The sequence below is a fragment of the Cucurbitaria berberidis genome (genome assembly GCF_010015615.1).
Source record: "Cucurbitaria berberidis CBS 394.84 unplaced genomic scaffold K460scaffold_2, whole genome shotgun sequence".
Classification (NCBI taxonomy): domain Eukaryota; kingdom Fungi; phylum Ascomycota; class Dothideomycetes; order Pleosporales; family Cucurbitariaceae; genus Cucurbitaria; species Cucurbitaria berberidis.
Genome location: NW_024468936.1, coordinates 204469 through 220984, shown reverse-complemented (window position 1 = coordinate 220984; position 16516 = coordinate 204469). Strand labels below are relative to the sequence as shown.

At 52.8% G+C, this 16516-nt stretch overlaps 4 protein-coding genes across 4 annotated transcripts; 3 read left to right on the top strand and 1 right to left on the bottom strand.

The window, feature by feature from the left end:
* Window positions 1-1001: 1001 nt before the first annotated feature.
* Window positions 1002-2142, top strand: K460DRAFT_402301 (oxidoreductase; the record flags this gene model as incomplete). Its single annotated transcript, XM_040936515.1, has 3 exons — window positions 1002-1166; window positions 1218-1394; window positions 1447-2142. 3 exons carry the CDS (start codon window positions 1002-1004, stop codon window positions 2140-2142), a joined length of 1038 nt encoding a protein of 345 aa, XP_040789499.1.
* A 322-nt stretch (window positions 2143-2464) lies between these two features.
* Window positions 2465-10730, bottom strand: K460DRAFT_50558 (nonribosomal peptide synthetase 7). Its single transcript, XM_040938469.1, has 2 exons — window positions 10357-10730; window positions 2465-10291 (listed from the first exon to the last, which is right to left on the bottom strand). The coding sequence occupies exon 2, from the start codon at window positions 10250-10252 to the stop codon at window positions 2648-2650; it is 7605 nt and encodes a 2534-aa protein (XP_040789498.1). The 5' UTR covers window positions 10253-10291; window positions 10357-10730; the 3' UTR covers window positions 2465-2647.
* Window positions 10731-10938: 208 nt separating this feature from the next.
* K460DRAFT_363059 (l-allo-threonine aldolase) lies at window positions 10939-12777 on the top strand. The gene has a single exon (XM_040932751.1). The coding sequence runs from the start codon at window positions 11206-11208 to the stop codon at window positions 12475-12477; it is 1272 nt and encodes a 423-aa protein (XP_040789497.1). The 5' UTR covers window positions 10939-11205; the 3' UTR covers window positions 12478-12777.
* Window positions 12778-13049: 272 nt separating this feature from the next.
* On the top strand, window positions 13050-16419 carry K460DRAFT_50530 (uncharacterized protein). Its single transcript, XM_040938466.1, has 3 exons — window positions 13050-13260; window positions 13337-15139; window positions 15209-16419. Exons 1-3 carry the CDS (start codon window positions 13152-13154, stop codon window positions 16270-16272), a joined length of 2976 nt encoding a protein of 991 aa, XP_040789496.1. The 5' UTR covers window positions 13050-13151; the 3' UTR covers window positions 16273-16419.
* Window positions 16420-16516: the final 97 nt, after the last annotated feature.

Genomic DNA, 16516 nt, shown 5'->3' with positions numbered 1-16516 from the left:
ACGCCCAGTTCTTATTAGTGATCTGCTTATAGAGTAATTTTGGGTATCATTTCATTGTCAGTGTTAACAAAGGAAGATGCCTTTTCTAAGTAGTACAGTCTATGCTTATATGTGAAAAATTGCTGTGTGGAACAAATGATGAGTGCAGTCGTTTTAGGAAGCTATACCTACTTCGGTTAGGTAGTTTAGAGACATGCATGTCCATATCCTTGCTATTCTTGGCTCCGCTGCCTCTTACCAGCCCTGCTTCTCATCTAGATACCACGCAGGAGGATTCACTAACTATATCATGCGGCTTACGCACATGTGCATATCTAGGATGCTGCCTTGTAGCCGACTTGGCTGCTGTCTGAGCCCCTCCACTTAGCCCTATAGGATCACGGGTTAATTGTCGATTGTCTTAAAGGCGGCTGGTTCCGAGGTTGTTTCTTGAGAAAATCCTCTCCCGAGGAGAAGTGTCAGACGGCAGAATGTACCCGCAGAGTTGCGTAGTATCCGGCTTACTTTGATAGAGAGGTTTTGCGGGTAGAGTCAAGTCTGATAGGTGCACGAAGTAAGCACGCAAGATCAAGCTTCCAGAGGCAAATACTAACACTTCTCGTAGGTCGAATATATCTACTAAAGTAAATCTACTAGGTTATATCTAGCGGATCCGGCACCGGAATTCCGAACGTCGTACATATCGGAAGTCCACATTGCCTAACCAGTCATCTACCACCGAATTTTCCTTGCTGATGACCTTTGAATCGGGAGGCCGAAGTCTCACTTCAGCATGATTGTACCAATGCAACTAGTTCGGCTTTTTGCTGTTAGCGACGATTCCAATCAGATGCGCTGAGAGTTCAATCCCGGGGGGATTTTTCCAGAGTATCCCGTTTGTGATGATGCGCTCGGATATTCCTATAAAATTCTCCAAGAGTTCAATAGAGCTATTAATACCTTTAGTTATTGCTTTAAAGCTGTACACTCTAGCAGCCGTCTTCGAACTCCAGCTTTTTACTATGTCGCTTGTCAAAACCCTCGACTTCGATCTGTTCACCAACGGCACGGAGACCCAACGGAAACAATTGGGCACCGACCTCGCCGACGGTTTTGTTTCCGCAGGCTTTGTGAAACTCATCAATCACGGTATTCCAGAAGAGGTTGTTGATAATGCCTTCCGATTAGTAAGCACATGAGCCGATGACCACAATGACACGCGTTGACGGAAGAACAAGTCCAAGCAGTTCTTCGAACTCCCAAAGGCTGCAAAGGCCGCAGTTGGGCACGTTCCGGGACCAAAGCCTCAGCGGGGTTGGAGTGCCGTTTACGCTGAGAGAGTAGGAGGCAGCCGTTTGGATAATTTGGAAAGGAGCGGCGGCGAAACCGCTATAGATGAGTTGTTGGACGAGAAGGTATTACGAACACTTTCTTGATTCTTTGATGTAGATACTGAGTTACGCGCAGGAACATTTCGACTGGGGTCCTCGCGAAGACCAAGAGTTTCCAAACCCTTGGCCCGACAAGGACTTCCCCGAGTTTCGCCCTTTCATGGAAGAGTATTTTGAGACCTGCCACGATATAAGCATCAAAATCATGGAAGCCCTCGAGGTTGGTCTGAAGATACCACCGGGTTCTCTTGTCAACCGATGCCTCCCCGCGCATAGTGAAGCTCGTGTACTCCACTACCCACCCGTAGATGTCGAGGTACTCAGGGGTGGCAAGACAAGGCGCATTTGGCCCCACACTGACTTTGGAATCATTACTCTCCTCTTCCAAGATACAGTTGGAGGTCTTGAGCTGGAAGACCGCTCAGTCCCGGGCACTTTCGCACCGGTCGTGGCGCAGCCGAAGGGAATGCCTTCCGAACTGGTCGTCAATACTAGCGAGACCTTGCAGCGTCTGACAAACGATTACATCAGAGCAGGACTGCACCAGGTCAACATTCCAGCTCCTTCGAAAGAGTCCAAAAAGACGACTTTGGATCCTCGCTACTCGATCGCGTTCTTCTTCAAGGCGAGCCGCGAGGTGAACGTTGGCCCATTGAAGCACTTCGTGACAGAGGAGCGCCCTACCACTTACAAGGATATGACTGCTCTCGATTTCAACAGAGAGAGGAACGCGACTGTGTTCAAAAGCGCAAAAGCTGGGAAAGTCTATTGAGTGTGTGAGACCGGCTGAAATCGCCGTGGGGAAATCCTACATAGTAGATAGTGTTATCCACATCTTTCAGGTAGCAAATGAAAGTAGTGCACGGCGTTTGTGCTTTAATTGAAGCACTTGTCACCCTGACACGCTCCATTCCACCATCGCCATTTGATACCTACTTTCATCCAGAGTGATAGCCATGGATTTGATTGTTCTCGACTCCCAGTTCCCTATTACACCGCCTCTCCTTCCTCCGCCGGCAGTGCATGCGCCGCCAGGGTTGAAAACATGACGTTGCAGCACGGCAATATTTGTCTGCTTCAGTTATTAGCAGACCCCTCCACGCTTCTGGGATATTTCAGTCATGGTCCTTAAGCGCGCTTATATAATTTCACCACGATCTGATCACTATCTAGAAGCACACCAAAGCAGGAACATTTAAAGAACTACCCCAGTTCATATAAGATAACCTAGATAAAGTTGCTGAGATCTACTGAAGCCAAGGAAACCAAAAGTAAAACTAAGGAAAACTACCGGATTCCCGTACAGTATTAATGCGGGCCACATACTTCTGTGCTGCCTGCTCGTCAATCACCGGCACAGGGTAATCCTCACCACCAAGAACATCCCTACCAACCATTGGCCCCGTAACGAATGCAGCAGCACTCTTTGCATCGTTGACGCCATCTATCAATGCTATAATGCGCGCCAGTGAGCTTTTCGGATGAGTCGCAACATATACAAATGCGCGTTCACGCCATGTAACAAAATCCACAATCTGCTGCTGAGTACTAGCGGCACCCATCAGCCCCCAGAAGTCGTTGAAACTCAGTGGACGCGAGTTAGCAAAGTCGTAGTCCTTGCCGATGCGGGCCAAGTCGCGTGTCATGAGAGTAACAATCGTGTTAGCGAGATAATCCACTGGCAGGACGGCTGCGAGATCGGCGTCCAGCGAAGGGAAAGAACCCATTTCAAGACACCCGGAGATGAAATTGTGCATGAAGTCGCCGCGTTCAAGCCTGAAACAGCCACTGCTAGTCGAGGCTGTGACAAATGGTAAGCGGTAGACAGATGCCTTCGCGCCGCGCCAACGTGCCGCTGCTACCATGCGTTCCGCCGTGTACTTTGAGGTTGCGTAGCCATACTCGCCATCCCCCTCTATAAGCTCGATACCCATATACTTGGGTAACGTGGACATGGTAGAGATGACATGAATGGTTTTGTCTCGGCCTTGAGAGGCTAAACGCAGAACCTCGTGGGTACTCACGATGTTGGGACCAAGATAATCGTTCAGCGGACGAACCCAGTCGACAAGACCACCCGAGTGACAAATGCTGTCCACGCTGTCTGCCAAGTCCTCGAACTTTTCTTCTGATAAGCCGAGGAGTGGCTGGGTCAAGTCGCCAACGACAGCGTGGAGTAGCGGTTCGTATTCCGGCTTCCAAAGGTGTTGGCCAATAAAGGTATCCAATAGACGTTGTCTGGCCATCTGGGTAGACTCAGCGCGTACTAAACAATGTACAGATACGCCCAATTCTAGTAATCTTCCTGCAATGAATGCACCAACGAAGCCAGTAGCACCTGTGACAAAAGCTGTCCCGGGGGTCTCAGTGTTCTGCGTGGATCGGAAGTGGATGGCGGGATCCAAGTAGCCCTTTTTGATCGCAGCTACGTCAATCATGCTTGCCGCCGATTCGGATTCCACGGAGGTTAGAGACGTTGAGGGTTCACTACCACTTACGTCTTCTGAATCTGCCATGTCCTCTTGGAGGCTGGCCACGAGAAACTGGCTGAGCGCCCTGAGGTTCGGGTACTGGAACGCAAATCTTGCACTCAGCTTCAGATCTGTCAACTTCGCTAGCTGGTTTCGCACCAGGACTGCTGTTAAAGAGTCAATGCCAATGTCTTGTAATGCTTGGTCTGGATCCACATCGTCCGGTTTCGCAAAAGCCAATGCCTTTGCAACTGTTGCCCGTACCATTCGCAGCACTATTACAGGGTGTTCTCGGACTACAGAATGCCTTAGCATTTCACGGAGATCCTGCTCATTGGACTCGGGCTCGCTAAGTTGTACTTTGACGCCGCTCTGGCCTAGGAGCGAGCTACAAAGGGTTGGAACTTGCTGGTCGTTATTGGAGAGGAAAGTGTGTAATCGATTCGGGTCCAGCACAGCAGCCACCGTAAGTGCCCGACCGCTGCGTACAGCATTTTCTGTAAGCTCTAGGCCCTCGTCCGGATCAAGCAAGCCAAAGCCCATTCGTGTCCAACGCGCAAGATTTGCTCCACTCAATCTTCCTGCCATTCCTCCACCGCCCCAGGGACCATAAGCGATTGAGGATGCCGGCAGGCCTTGTGCGTGACGTAAATGTGCAAGTGCGTCGAGAAACGTGTTGGCAGCTGCATAATTTGCTTGGCCTGGTGTGCCAATGATACCTGATACAGATGAGAACATGAGGAATATGTCCAAGTCCATCCCTTGCGTGAGCCGGTGTAGATTCCAAGCACCATGTACCTTGGGTGCAAGAACTCGGGCGAACCGTTCCGTTGTCAAAACTTGGAGAGCTCCATCATCCAGCAAGCCAGCGGTATGAATCACTCCTCGGAGAGGTCGTTCCTTTGAAAACATAGACATGACTTCCTTGAGGCTGCTGAAGTCGGCTATGTCACAAGCAATCACATCGACCCTGAAACCGACTCTAGCAAGCTCTTCCACGAATGTGTCCGCACCTGGCGTATTCATCCCCTGACGAGAAAGTAGTATCAACTCACGCACGTTGTGTGTGATGGCAAGCCACATGGCAACACGCCGTCCTAGATCCCCAAGACCTCCAGTGATTACGACTGCTCCATCTGAACGGAGCAACTGTTCTTTTTCGAACAATTTTGTATGCAGTGCAGGTGCATACTGTAAACGAGGCACTAGGATAATTCCTTGGCGAACCGCGCATTCCGGCTCTTGGTGCAGTGATAAAGCTGAGATGAGGCCGGGCTGGCTCATATCCAGATTGTCCAAGTCAATCAAGCGTAGGTCTAACTCCGGATGCTCGTTCCGAGCGGTTCGTATAAGACCCCATAGAGGAGCTGACTGCAGTCCCACAAGCTGGGCATCGTCAGAGCCTGTACCGATTGCGTTATGTGTGATCCACACTAGAGAGGGGGCAGAGTGTGAATTGGTGGCCAGTTGCAAATGTGAGACAGCTTCCATCGTCAGTTCATGTACTTGGTCGGCTTCACCGTCAGTCTCCCAGAAACACAGGAGACCATCCAAGTCATGACAACTGTCAGGATACTCGGATTTTTCAACCCAACGCACTCGAATACCGGCCTGCAAGAGAATCGTCATTATTTGGTTTGATGATACCGTGCTTTCGGCTTGACGAAGGAGCCCCCATGTGCCGGTCGAGGCAGAAGCCGTAGTACTATTGGTATTGTACTGTTGCCAACATATTTCGAGCTCGGAAGCCTCTGTCGTGGATTTATGACTGGCAGTTGTATCGGCTCTGTCACGCTGCTCGCGATGCTGCTCTCCCTGGTCGAGGTTGTTCTTGCGTAGTGGCGGGAATCGCTCCCTCTGGAAGGCATACGTAGGCAATTCCACACGCTGGCAGCGGCCAAAGGAGTTCAGATAACCAGCCCAATCGACATGTATGTGGCGCACATGCAGATCAGTCAGGCTACGCTGTATCTTTGATACATCATTTTTGCCATGGATGAGCGACGGGATCCAGCTGACGGACGCTTCGCTTTCAAGGCATGCTGCTCCCATGCCAGACAATACGGGCCGGGGACCGAGCTCGAGGAAAACGGATACGCCCTGCTGATGTAGCGTTTGAATACCATCAGTAAAGCGAACTGCTTGGCGTGCTTGATGGATCCAGTACTCTGGTGTTTCTAGCTGGCCTGACTCGGAAAGTTTACCGGTTAGGGTGCTGACTATGGGCAGTAGTGGATTGTTGAATGTCATCGTCTGCGCCACCGATTGAAAAGCAGACAAGATAGTGTCCATATGATGCGAGTGGAACGCATGCGATACGTCGAGCATCTTCGTCTTTCGACCATGGGTGGCGAAATCCGAAGCCAGCTTCATGATAGCATCAGCATCGCCCGATGCTATGGTTTGCATGGGCGTATTTCGACCCGCGATGTCGACCTGGCCTGCTAGGCCTACTGATTCTATTGCCTCTTCCACCTCTTCGGCGCTAGCCTCTAATGAAACCATCCTGCCATGAACCGGCACGGCCTGCATCAACCGGCCACGGGCTGCAACCAAGCGACAGGCATCTGAGAGACTCAAAATGCCAGCAATGTGTGCTACCACCAGCTCACCAACGCTATGACCCAAAAGTATATCCGGATGTACTCCCCAGCTCGTCCATAGCTGGTATAGAGCTACCTCGAGAGAGAACAGAGCTGGCTGCGCATAGTCAGTGCGTTGCAATAGTGCACCAGCATCACTACCAGGTGCAGAATGCATGACATCGATCAGTGGCGTCTCAAGCTCTGAGAAATTTGCAGCAATCTCGTCAAGCGCAGTGCGGAAGACTGGGTACACTTCGTAAAGGTCTTTACCCATGCCGCAGGCTTGGCTACCCTGGCCGGTGAAAAGCATGGCTAGGCGCGGCTTTGGACTACCAAGAGTGCTTGCCGGCAACACTCGCGATGTTGAGTGCAGTTCCTCGATCAGCGCGTCCTCGTTCTTTGCCCATATGACATGACGTTTTGCAAACATGGTCCGAGTTGTAGCCAGCGAGAATGCGATGTCACTTAGACGATTGCCATAAGGCCTTCCCATGCCCTGGATATAGCATTTGAGTCTCTCAGCCTGCTGGATTAAGGCGACATGAGTGCGGCCCGACAAGAGGAAAGGGAGCTCGACGTCAAGAGACGAAAGAGACGACTGCGACGTCGCCGTGGCTTCGATATTGCTTTCGTTGATTTCCGGGATTGGCGTTGGAGGTTCCTCCAGAATGACATGGCTGTTCGTTCCCGAGATCCCAAATGCAGATACGCCTGCTCGCCTCGGTCGGTCGACTCTGGAAGTCCAAGGCTGAGATTTTTGCACAAGCGCCATTTGAGCACCTTTCCAGTTTACAGCTGGAGTTGGCTCTTTGGCATGCAGCGTTCGTGGTAGTTTGTTATTCTCCATGGCCAAGGCGACTTTGATTACTCCAGCAAGACCAGCCGCCGCTTGCGTATGCCCAAGATTCGATTTCGAGGAACCGACCCAGAGTGGATCCGCGTCGTCTGAACGGCTGCCGCCAAAGACACCTGCCAGGGCTACACCTTCGATAGGGTCGCCTAGCCTTGTGCCGGTGCCGTGGGCCTCCACATAGTCGATTTGGTTCGTTGTGAGTTGTGATGCAGCAAGCGCAGTTTGAATAAGCCGCTGTTGGGCCTTTCCACTTGGCACTGTCAGTCCGGCAGCCCTTCGACCTCCATGATTGACGGCTGTTCCGCGTAGAACCGCATGGATTCGATCTTCATCACGGATCGCGTCGCTAAGCCGCTTCAGCACAACCACGGTACATCCTTCGGCCCAACCAGTGCCAGTGTTATCCGCTGCAAATGCCCGACACCTCCCATCCGTAGACATGCCGTTGAGCCGACTGAACTCAACATGCATGGCTGGGCTAAGCAGTAGACTGATACCTCCGCTAACGGCTAGATCACACTCCCCCTGACGCAAAGCATTACATGCCAGATGTGTCGTGACCAGCGACGAGGAGCATGCAGTATCTACTGTCATGTTCGGTCCTTCGAGTCCAAATGCATACGAAACGCGGCCTGACAAGGTGCTTCCAGCGGATCCCGTAATAGCATACCCGTCGAGTTCTCCTAAGCTTGGTGTAGAGGAAGAATGCGCCGAGATGGTGCAGACACCCATGTACACACCTGTGTTACTGCCGAGAAGCTTTTCGGTGGTGTAGCCAGCCCGCTCCAGTCCCTCCCAACAGGTCTCAAGTCCGATGCGCTGCGACGGATCCATGGCTCGTGCCTCCCGTGGCGATATGCCAAAGAACGAGGCGTCGAAGTCGTCCACAGAGTCGAGAAATCCACCTCGTCGACAATATGACTTGCCTTTTGCGTTCGAGTCGGCATCGTATATGGCTTCAGTATCCCACCGATCTTTTGGAACGTTCGTAATAACATCAGCACCACGTTCAAGCAAATCCCAGTATTCGCTCGGATTGGTAACGCCACCCGGCAGGCGGCACGCCATAGACACTATAGCTATGCCCTCATTGTCTGATACACGACCCTTGAAGGGAATGGGCTCTGGACCAATCACCTGGGCGCCATGTAGAAATTTTGTCAGTGCTTTGATGGTGTAGTGCTCAAAAAAGATGGCTGGGGTCAACGGGCGACCAAGAAGTTGCTCCAACTCTGTCTGCACTTTAATCACTCGTATCGAGTCGCCACCAATCTCGAAGAAGTTATCGTCCGTTCCAATGCGATTGTGGCCTAGGATCTTTGACCAAATGAGGCGAATACTGCTTTCTAAAACCGTCTCTGGCTCTGGCTTCGGCTCTGCCGAGGTCGGCTCCATCACTGCTGTTGGATTTGGCAAGGCTTTGCGGTCGATCTTTCTATTTGGTGTCATCGGAAACGCGTCTAGCTCAACGAAGAAAGCGGGCATCATGTAGTGCGGTAGCCGTGACTTTAGCCATGGGCGTAACGCGCCGTCAATCGTCAGTAAACTCGTCGCTTGCCCGTTTGTTGGCACGCTTTGATTTCGCACGCAGAAAGCGACAAGCCTACCGTCTCGGGCGACTACAACGGCCTCTGCGATGTCGTCGTGGTCGGTGATGGCAGCTTCAATGTCGCCCACCTCGATCCTGAATCCTCGAATCTTCACTTGGCCATCTGTGCGGCCTAGCACGCGGAGGCTTTCTGGCGTATCAAAACACGCAAGATCACCTGTGCGATACATCAGGCCCTCGTGGAATAGGTTGTCGATGAAGCGAGACTGGGTGGTATCAGGCTTCTTGTAATAGCCCCTAGCCAGGCTGGCGCCACCTATGTATAATTCGCCCTCTGCTCCGATGGGCACTGGTGATAGACCATCGTCCAGCACATACATCCGATAGTTGTTGATGGGCCTTCCTATCACGATAGCCTGGTCTGGGCACACCTGCCACACAGTCGCCCATACGGTCGCCTCTGTCGGCCCGTAAACATTCCAAACCGAATCTGCGCACGGAAGCAACCGCTCGGCGAGCCGCCGGGGTAGTGCCTCTCCACCACATATAATCTTGGATAAGTGGGCTTCATCCTCCCAACCCACATCAAGCAGCATTTGCCACGTGGCCGGAGTGGCTTGCATGATGGTAATCCTGTAGCGCTGGAGTAGGCGCAGCAACGCGCGTGGATCCCTCGTTTCTTCCACCTGGGCCACAACCGTTGTTGCCCCACATATCAGTGGTAAGAAGAGTTCCAGCATGGCGATATCGAAAGAGACTGTAGTAACCGCTAGTAGTCGATCGGTTTCGCTACATCCCGGCTCGCGCTTCATTCCGAATAGCAAGTTGCACAGCGCTCCGTGGCTGATCTCTACCCCTTTCGGTAGTCCAGTCGAACCGGATGTGTATATTACATAGGCGAGATCTCCTGGCCTTGTATCGACGTTAAGATCGTATGAATCGGCGGGGGAGTCCGAAAAGTTTTGTCCAACAGCCTCGACGTTTAGAGAAAAGCCATTCCAGAATGACATGGCGGCCTGTGTCGTGTTGTCTACAACAATGATCTTTGGCTCCGCGTCCTCCAGCATATGGTGGATACGATCCTGGGGAAATGATGGGTCGATAGGAACATATGCCGCGCCCACTTTCAATACAGCTAGTAGCATGACGACGAGTTGGACAGATCGTTCCAGGACAACCGCAACGAGATCACCATGCTCGATACCACGCTGTCTAAGTACGCAGGCATAACGATTCGCAAGGATGTTAAGCTCTCTATAGGTCAACTCTTGATCGGCGCAGATAACGGCCAGTTTATCCGCATGTGTTGCTGTAGCTTGCTGTATGAGATTATGTAGGCAATGGCCCAGAGTTGTGGTGTCGTCGGTGGCATTGTACGGCCCGGTAACATCCTGCTGAATCGCGGTCTCGAGACTTGTGCTCATTTTGTGATTCGCTGAACTCCTGATTCTTTTTGCCTTTTTCTTTTCTAAGGTATTAGTAGTGACTCGCCTGGATATAACAACACTAGCAACCAGGATGCACTCACAATGTTCACGCTCTAAAAACACGGATCAACGCGCGTTGATCTATCTGAGTGCTTGCTTGAACGCTAGCTATTTCAAAGTAAATGCAAAAGCGTCTTGATCTTTGGTACCTGGGATTTCACAAGGGATGATGACTACTCATCAAGGAGATCCGAATATAGAAACAGACTTTCCTTTCGGAAATACACTGCACAATCAGCAACGTTTCTTCGAAATCTCACAAAGCAATGTCAAATTCCGAGTCGGGCTAAGCTTAGCACAAGAATATGCTCCGATACCTAATGATGATTGGGAACGAAGACTGCTGTTCCGATGGATCACCATGGTGCAATTCTGCTGAACGAAACGCAATTCAGGTGGTCCAGCATTACCTGAAGCTCACAGGTCAGACTCTGTGATCCGAGGACAAAAGTTTAATGATGAATGATACTGTCAGCTTATTTTCAACACAGCTTCCGTGCAAGCTAGTGCTGTCTTACGAATTGCATTTCTGTACGAAGCCGCGTTAGCAAGAGAGTAACGTGCCTGTCTCAGCAACAGGCAGCAGCTTACAGTTCACTCATCCGTCTACCTTGCAGAGATGACTGTAGTCGAATGACAGCAGCCGATGACGTTTGGGCGTCTCGGAAGCCGACTCCCCGTAAAGGAAACGCATTTTCCGATATCCGAGTTTAGAGCTCTAGACTTCTCCGAATAACAGAATTCCAGTCTCTATTCACCGTTAGCTTCATCCCCAAAAGTTGCAGGCGTTTGAACACAGATGATAAATCAATATGATCCCGTGAATGTTGTAAACCTCATCCCAGAATTTTCAACTGGTTTACATCATATCTTTCATCAAGCATCCCATCATGGCGCCAGGAGTCACATATGCCAGTCTTCCGGCTAACGGTTCGTTCGATACGACGGCTGACACTGAGAAACCTCAATTTGTTGCAACTGCAACCCCTGTCGATGCTATTGAGAGCATCAAGCTTGGGCTCCAGATTCAACGTCATGAGCAGAATGGAACAACTGCCAAATCTCTGGATGTTACCAATAGTGCTTGGACACATAGTCGCGAGAGTTCCAACAATTTCATCTCGGATTTCTACACCAAGCCAACACTGCCTATGCTCGAAGCCATTGTCCGGACCACACTCGGCGATGGCGACAACGACGAAGATGCGGCGACCAATGCTCTTCAAGAGTACGTCGCTGATCTCATGGGTCACGAAAGCGCTCTGCTTGTGCCCACCGGTACCATGGGCAACCAAGTCTCTTTGCGCACCGCGTTAGGCAATCCACCGCACTCGATCCTCGTCGACTATCGAGGGCATATCATTCACTTCGAAGGCGGCGGTCCATCCGCCATCTGTGGTACTCTGATCCGCACTGTCGTCCCCGCCAACGGGCACCACCTTACCCTGTCAGATGTCCAAAAGTTCAGCACCGTACGCAATACTATGTACGACTGCCCGACTCGGGTCATTGCCCTGGAGAACCCTATGGAGGGCCGCATCCTGCCATTGGCTGATATCCAGGCGATTTCGACATGGGCGCGAGCGCAGAACCCGCCAATCCACATGCACCTTGATGGTGCGCGACTCTGGGAGGCAGTGGCCGCAGGAGCATGCACACTGCGGGAAATCGGCGCGTGCTTTGACAGCATTCAAATGTGCTTCACCAAGGGCCTCGGGGCACCGCTTGGTAGCATTGTTGTTGGGAGCAGCGTCTTCATCCAGCGGGCGAAATGGAGTCGTAAGATGCTTGGAGGTGGTACGCGCTCTTCGGGAGTGATTGCTGGTCCGGCACGACTAGCGATTGACGACGTGCTTTTTGGTGGGAAGATGAAGAGGGCACAGGAGAAGGCGCGGCGGGCGTCCGAGTTATGGGTCGAGCTGGGCGGTAAGCTGTTGGAGCGTACCGAGACCAACATGGTTTGGGTGGACTTGGAGGGATCAGGTATCGACGCGAAATGGTTCTACCCCATGGCGAAGAATGATTTTGGTCTGAATATAGGAGGCGTCATACCCCAGCGGATAGTCTTTCATTACCAGATCTCGGATGAGGCGTTTGCGAGGCTTTGCGATTTCTTCCGCAAGGCTCTGGGTACAGAAGCTCAGGATACTAATTCTTATTAATAAGAGTTACTATACGTGTTCCACAAGCCGCAACTGGGACAAGTCGTGAACGATAGGGCCTCTTGGTCAAGAACAGCTCGTCAGCGTCCACAGCATAATTATACATACTCTCGCTGATAAGCTTTCTGTCTCCCCTACGAAGGTGCAGCTGCACAACCTAACACGACGCTGAGACACACACATGGAGCAGGATGATGAGTGAAGTTGATGACGTCTGCTGTGCTTACGGCAGTCGAGGTCTCTGCTGGCGAGCCATTGGTTGGATTGCCTCTGCTGGGCCACGCGCTGGGTGCACGAGCTGATGACACGCGCGGGTACATGGCTTTTCCTCGCCTCTCGGGTAATAAGCAGCGAATCGTGTGTGATAGAAGACGTTGGGTGGAGGCAGGTCGGTGGAGTCGGTGTGGTGAACGGGAACCCCCGCAAGCAAGCTCGTGACCCGCGGCTTCGTCGAGCGAGCGAGCCTCATCAGCAGTAGCAGAATCCGCGACTAGCGAATACCACAATCGCCGAGTCATACTCAAACGCAAACTACCTTCCTCTAGCCGTTACTGCGCTCGGCCCCGTTACGTATAGTACATGCAGGTACTCCAAGCGCGCAGAGTCGAGGAACTGTTCCGAATCGTGGTTTAAGAAAGCAGCGTCCCGGCTTGCGACGGCTCTATTCACTCACCATGTCGACGAACGGCAGCAATGCTTCTCCACAACCGCGGTCCCAAGCCGGCCAGCACACGCGCACATACCAGGCGTGCATCCCATGTCGCAGGCGCAAAGTGCGATGCGGTACGTAGCCGCCAATGTCTACAACACGTATAGTGTGCATGGGACACCTTCACTGACTTGATACCTCGCCCTCTAGACCTAGGCCCCGTCGATCATCCACACGAGCCCCCCTGCGTTCGTTGCCGTCGTGAGAGCAAAGAATGCTTCTTCTCAGCCACGCGCCGCAAGAGAAAGGCAGACGGCGAAGACGAGTTTGACGAAGTCGACGAGTTCGAAGTCCGCAATGGCAGGAAGCGACAGCGCTCAGACGACCCTCGTCCAGAACCCCTCAACATCACCACGGCCAACAGCGCAGCAGCAGCACCAGCCTACATATCCCAGCCGTTGACACCAGGCGGCTCCATTGGCCGCTACGAGCCTCTGCGACGACCAAACACGTCGAGTGACCGCCAGCCTCGACCCAACGATGAAGAGGACGAGAAGGTGAACAATGAGACGGTAGCAACGCTGCAGACGGGCGAGGTGTACAGTGGACACGATGCTTTGAACCTGCTATTCGAGGCCGCGGGCATGAATGGCCACGTCAGGACGGGCAGCACCTCGAGCATGCAGCGCCCGACCCTAGGCAGCACACCCGGCTCGCAGACCAACTTCGCCAGTCCCCAGCTGAACGCGACACACGTACGAAGCGCTTCGCGCACTGCAGCTGAGCCGTCGGTCGATCCAGCGATTCAGCAGCCCATGATACCAGACCCGCCAAACGAGGCAGCCTTCGCTGATGCCGTCAGGGCCTGGTCCAAGTTCCGCTTTGTGCGCGCAGGATGGCTGACTGCCAAAGAGGCCATTGCCTATATCGACTATTTCTACGCCTTCCTGTCTCCCCTGACGCCAATCGTTGTGCCAGACTACCGCGACCATGCATTCCACGCGAAGCTATTGAAGGAGGAGCCAATGCTGGTGATAACATTGCTTACCATCTCCGCCAGGTATTCGCAGCCCAGCGGATCAAGTGGCATCGGTGCGACATCCCGTGCCTACCTGATCCACGAGAAGCTATGGAAGTATCTCCAGGGGATGATAGAGCGCATGATATTCGGACAAGAGCAATTTGGCGGAGGCTTCTGTGGTGCGGGGCAGCAGCCAGGATCCGACGTCAATCCACTTTCTCGCAAAGGTTTGCGCACGCTCGGTACCGTCGAGAGTCTCATGTTGCTCACTGAGTGGCATCCACGTGCGCTGCACTTTCCGCCTGGCGACGATGACGACGAACTGGTTCTGCCTGACGACCCATATGAGACCGGACCAAAGGCCGACATGTACAAGGGTGTAGGCGACAAGCGCATCGATAGCTGGCTGGAGCCGTGTTGGCGAAGCGATCGCATGTGCTGGATGCTGCTTGGAAACGCAATGACGCTTGCCTTTGAAATCGGTGTCTTCGATGAGACGAGCGAGACTGAATTTGAAGAAGCCAACCAACACCTTTCCCATGCCACCGTCAAGGCGTACTACCGACGAAAGAACCACCTAAGAGATCTTCTCATCATCTACGTCACGCAAACAAGCGGTAGACTTGGACTGACATCCATGCTGCCCAAGATTGAACGCGACGAGAGCGTTCTTGGAGGGCCCACGCCTCTGGAGCTATACCAAGAGCGAATCAGCCGCATCAAGGCCCCTCCGCCACAGTTTGGCATGCGCTCAGATGGACAGCGCCTACCCCTCGAGTCTATTGCCACGCAAGAGCGGCATGCTGTGCAGGATCTGGTGCTAGACTTTTGGCAACGCATTGCCAAGGTCATGGAGATAGGTAACCTGAAGTTGTTCTCGAATCGGCGGAAGACGAGGGAGTTGCTGAAGAGTGGGACCTATGAGGCCATGTTGAAGTCCTTCCAAGGGCCGTTGACCGAGTGGAAGGCTTGCTTTGAGCGCGCTCCGCAAGGTATGATCACTCTCCCCACCCTGCTACTTGTTTTTTGCGTGTTGTCTCTAACATGTTGACGCGGGACAGTCCCAACACAACTTCGCCACGTGCTTATCATCGAATTCGAATACACACGCGTATACCTCAACAGCCTCGCCCTCCAGGCCGTCGTAGAACGCTGCACACACAACACGCCGCTGCAGACACATGCCCAACCTAACGGCCTCAACGGGCGCGCCGCCAACGGAAACGACGACGGTGGTGCCATTCCCTTTAGCACGCTGGTAAAGTGGTATGCCAACGACAGACACTACATCAACGAGGTCATCGACGCATCGCGCACTGTTCTAAAAGTAGCCGTCGACGGTCTCCACCCTGGCGGGTATCTACGACATGCGCCTGTACGGACCTTCTTCCGAATCGTCTCCGTCGCCATCATTCTCTTGAAAACGTTTGCGCTGGGTGCAACGGAGGAAGATGTAGCCGTCAGCCTAGGTCTGCTGAGCGATTCCGTCGATGCCCTACGAACCAGTATCGTCGACGACGTGCACGTCGGCAACCGGTTCGCAGATCTCGTTGAAACGCTTACACATCGGATTCGCAGCCGCTTCGTGCGTCTCGCCGCCAACGGGTCATCCGGTATCTCACGCGCGGGTAGTAGGAGTCCGATCCCCGCGCCTCATATGCCTCCTCCCGCGCCCCTAGGTCAGGCAAGCGCGCACCTAGCCCCACCGTTCATGGGCGCTGGCGCCCCGTTCCAAGGTACGGGCAACAGTGTGCCTGGGAGCCCTAGTCTAGGCCTCACAACAAGCGGGCGCGCCACTCCGCTTTGGGGCATATCGGCAGAACCATACGATCCGAATTCAAACAGCATCTCCATCATGCCGCCGCCGGGCAATTACGCCAACTTCCCCACTGGTAATAATTCTACTTCGAACAGCAATAACGGTACCAATTGGAGTCAATGGGCAAATAGCGGTGCTACCTGGGGCGCAGGCCAAGATCAAGATTGGCTTGCCTTGCCGTTAGATCCGCTGCTTGATCAGTGGGGTGCGGAAATCAATCAAACGGCCATGGGGCCGGATATTGGCGGGATGGACATGTTGGATATCTTACTGAATATGGGTGGACCGCCGGGAAACACGTCGTAATGAAACGGGGGGAAAAGTTCTTGTTAGTCTGGATGTGAAGTTGAATTTTCGATACCCAGTCACCTTGGCTTCGGCTTGACTTTGTTGATATATGACGCTTGGTTAGTATGCATTGCGAAAGGGAAAAAAGTACGGCGTTGCTTTTGCATTTTTAGTTCGCTCGATGTATTCGACATACGTCTACTATGGAGAATGAACTGTGTTCAGTAAAGGCTATGAGCCAGTGCATGATATCGCGCCGACT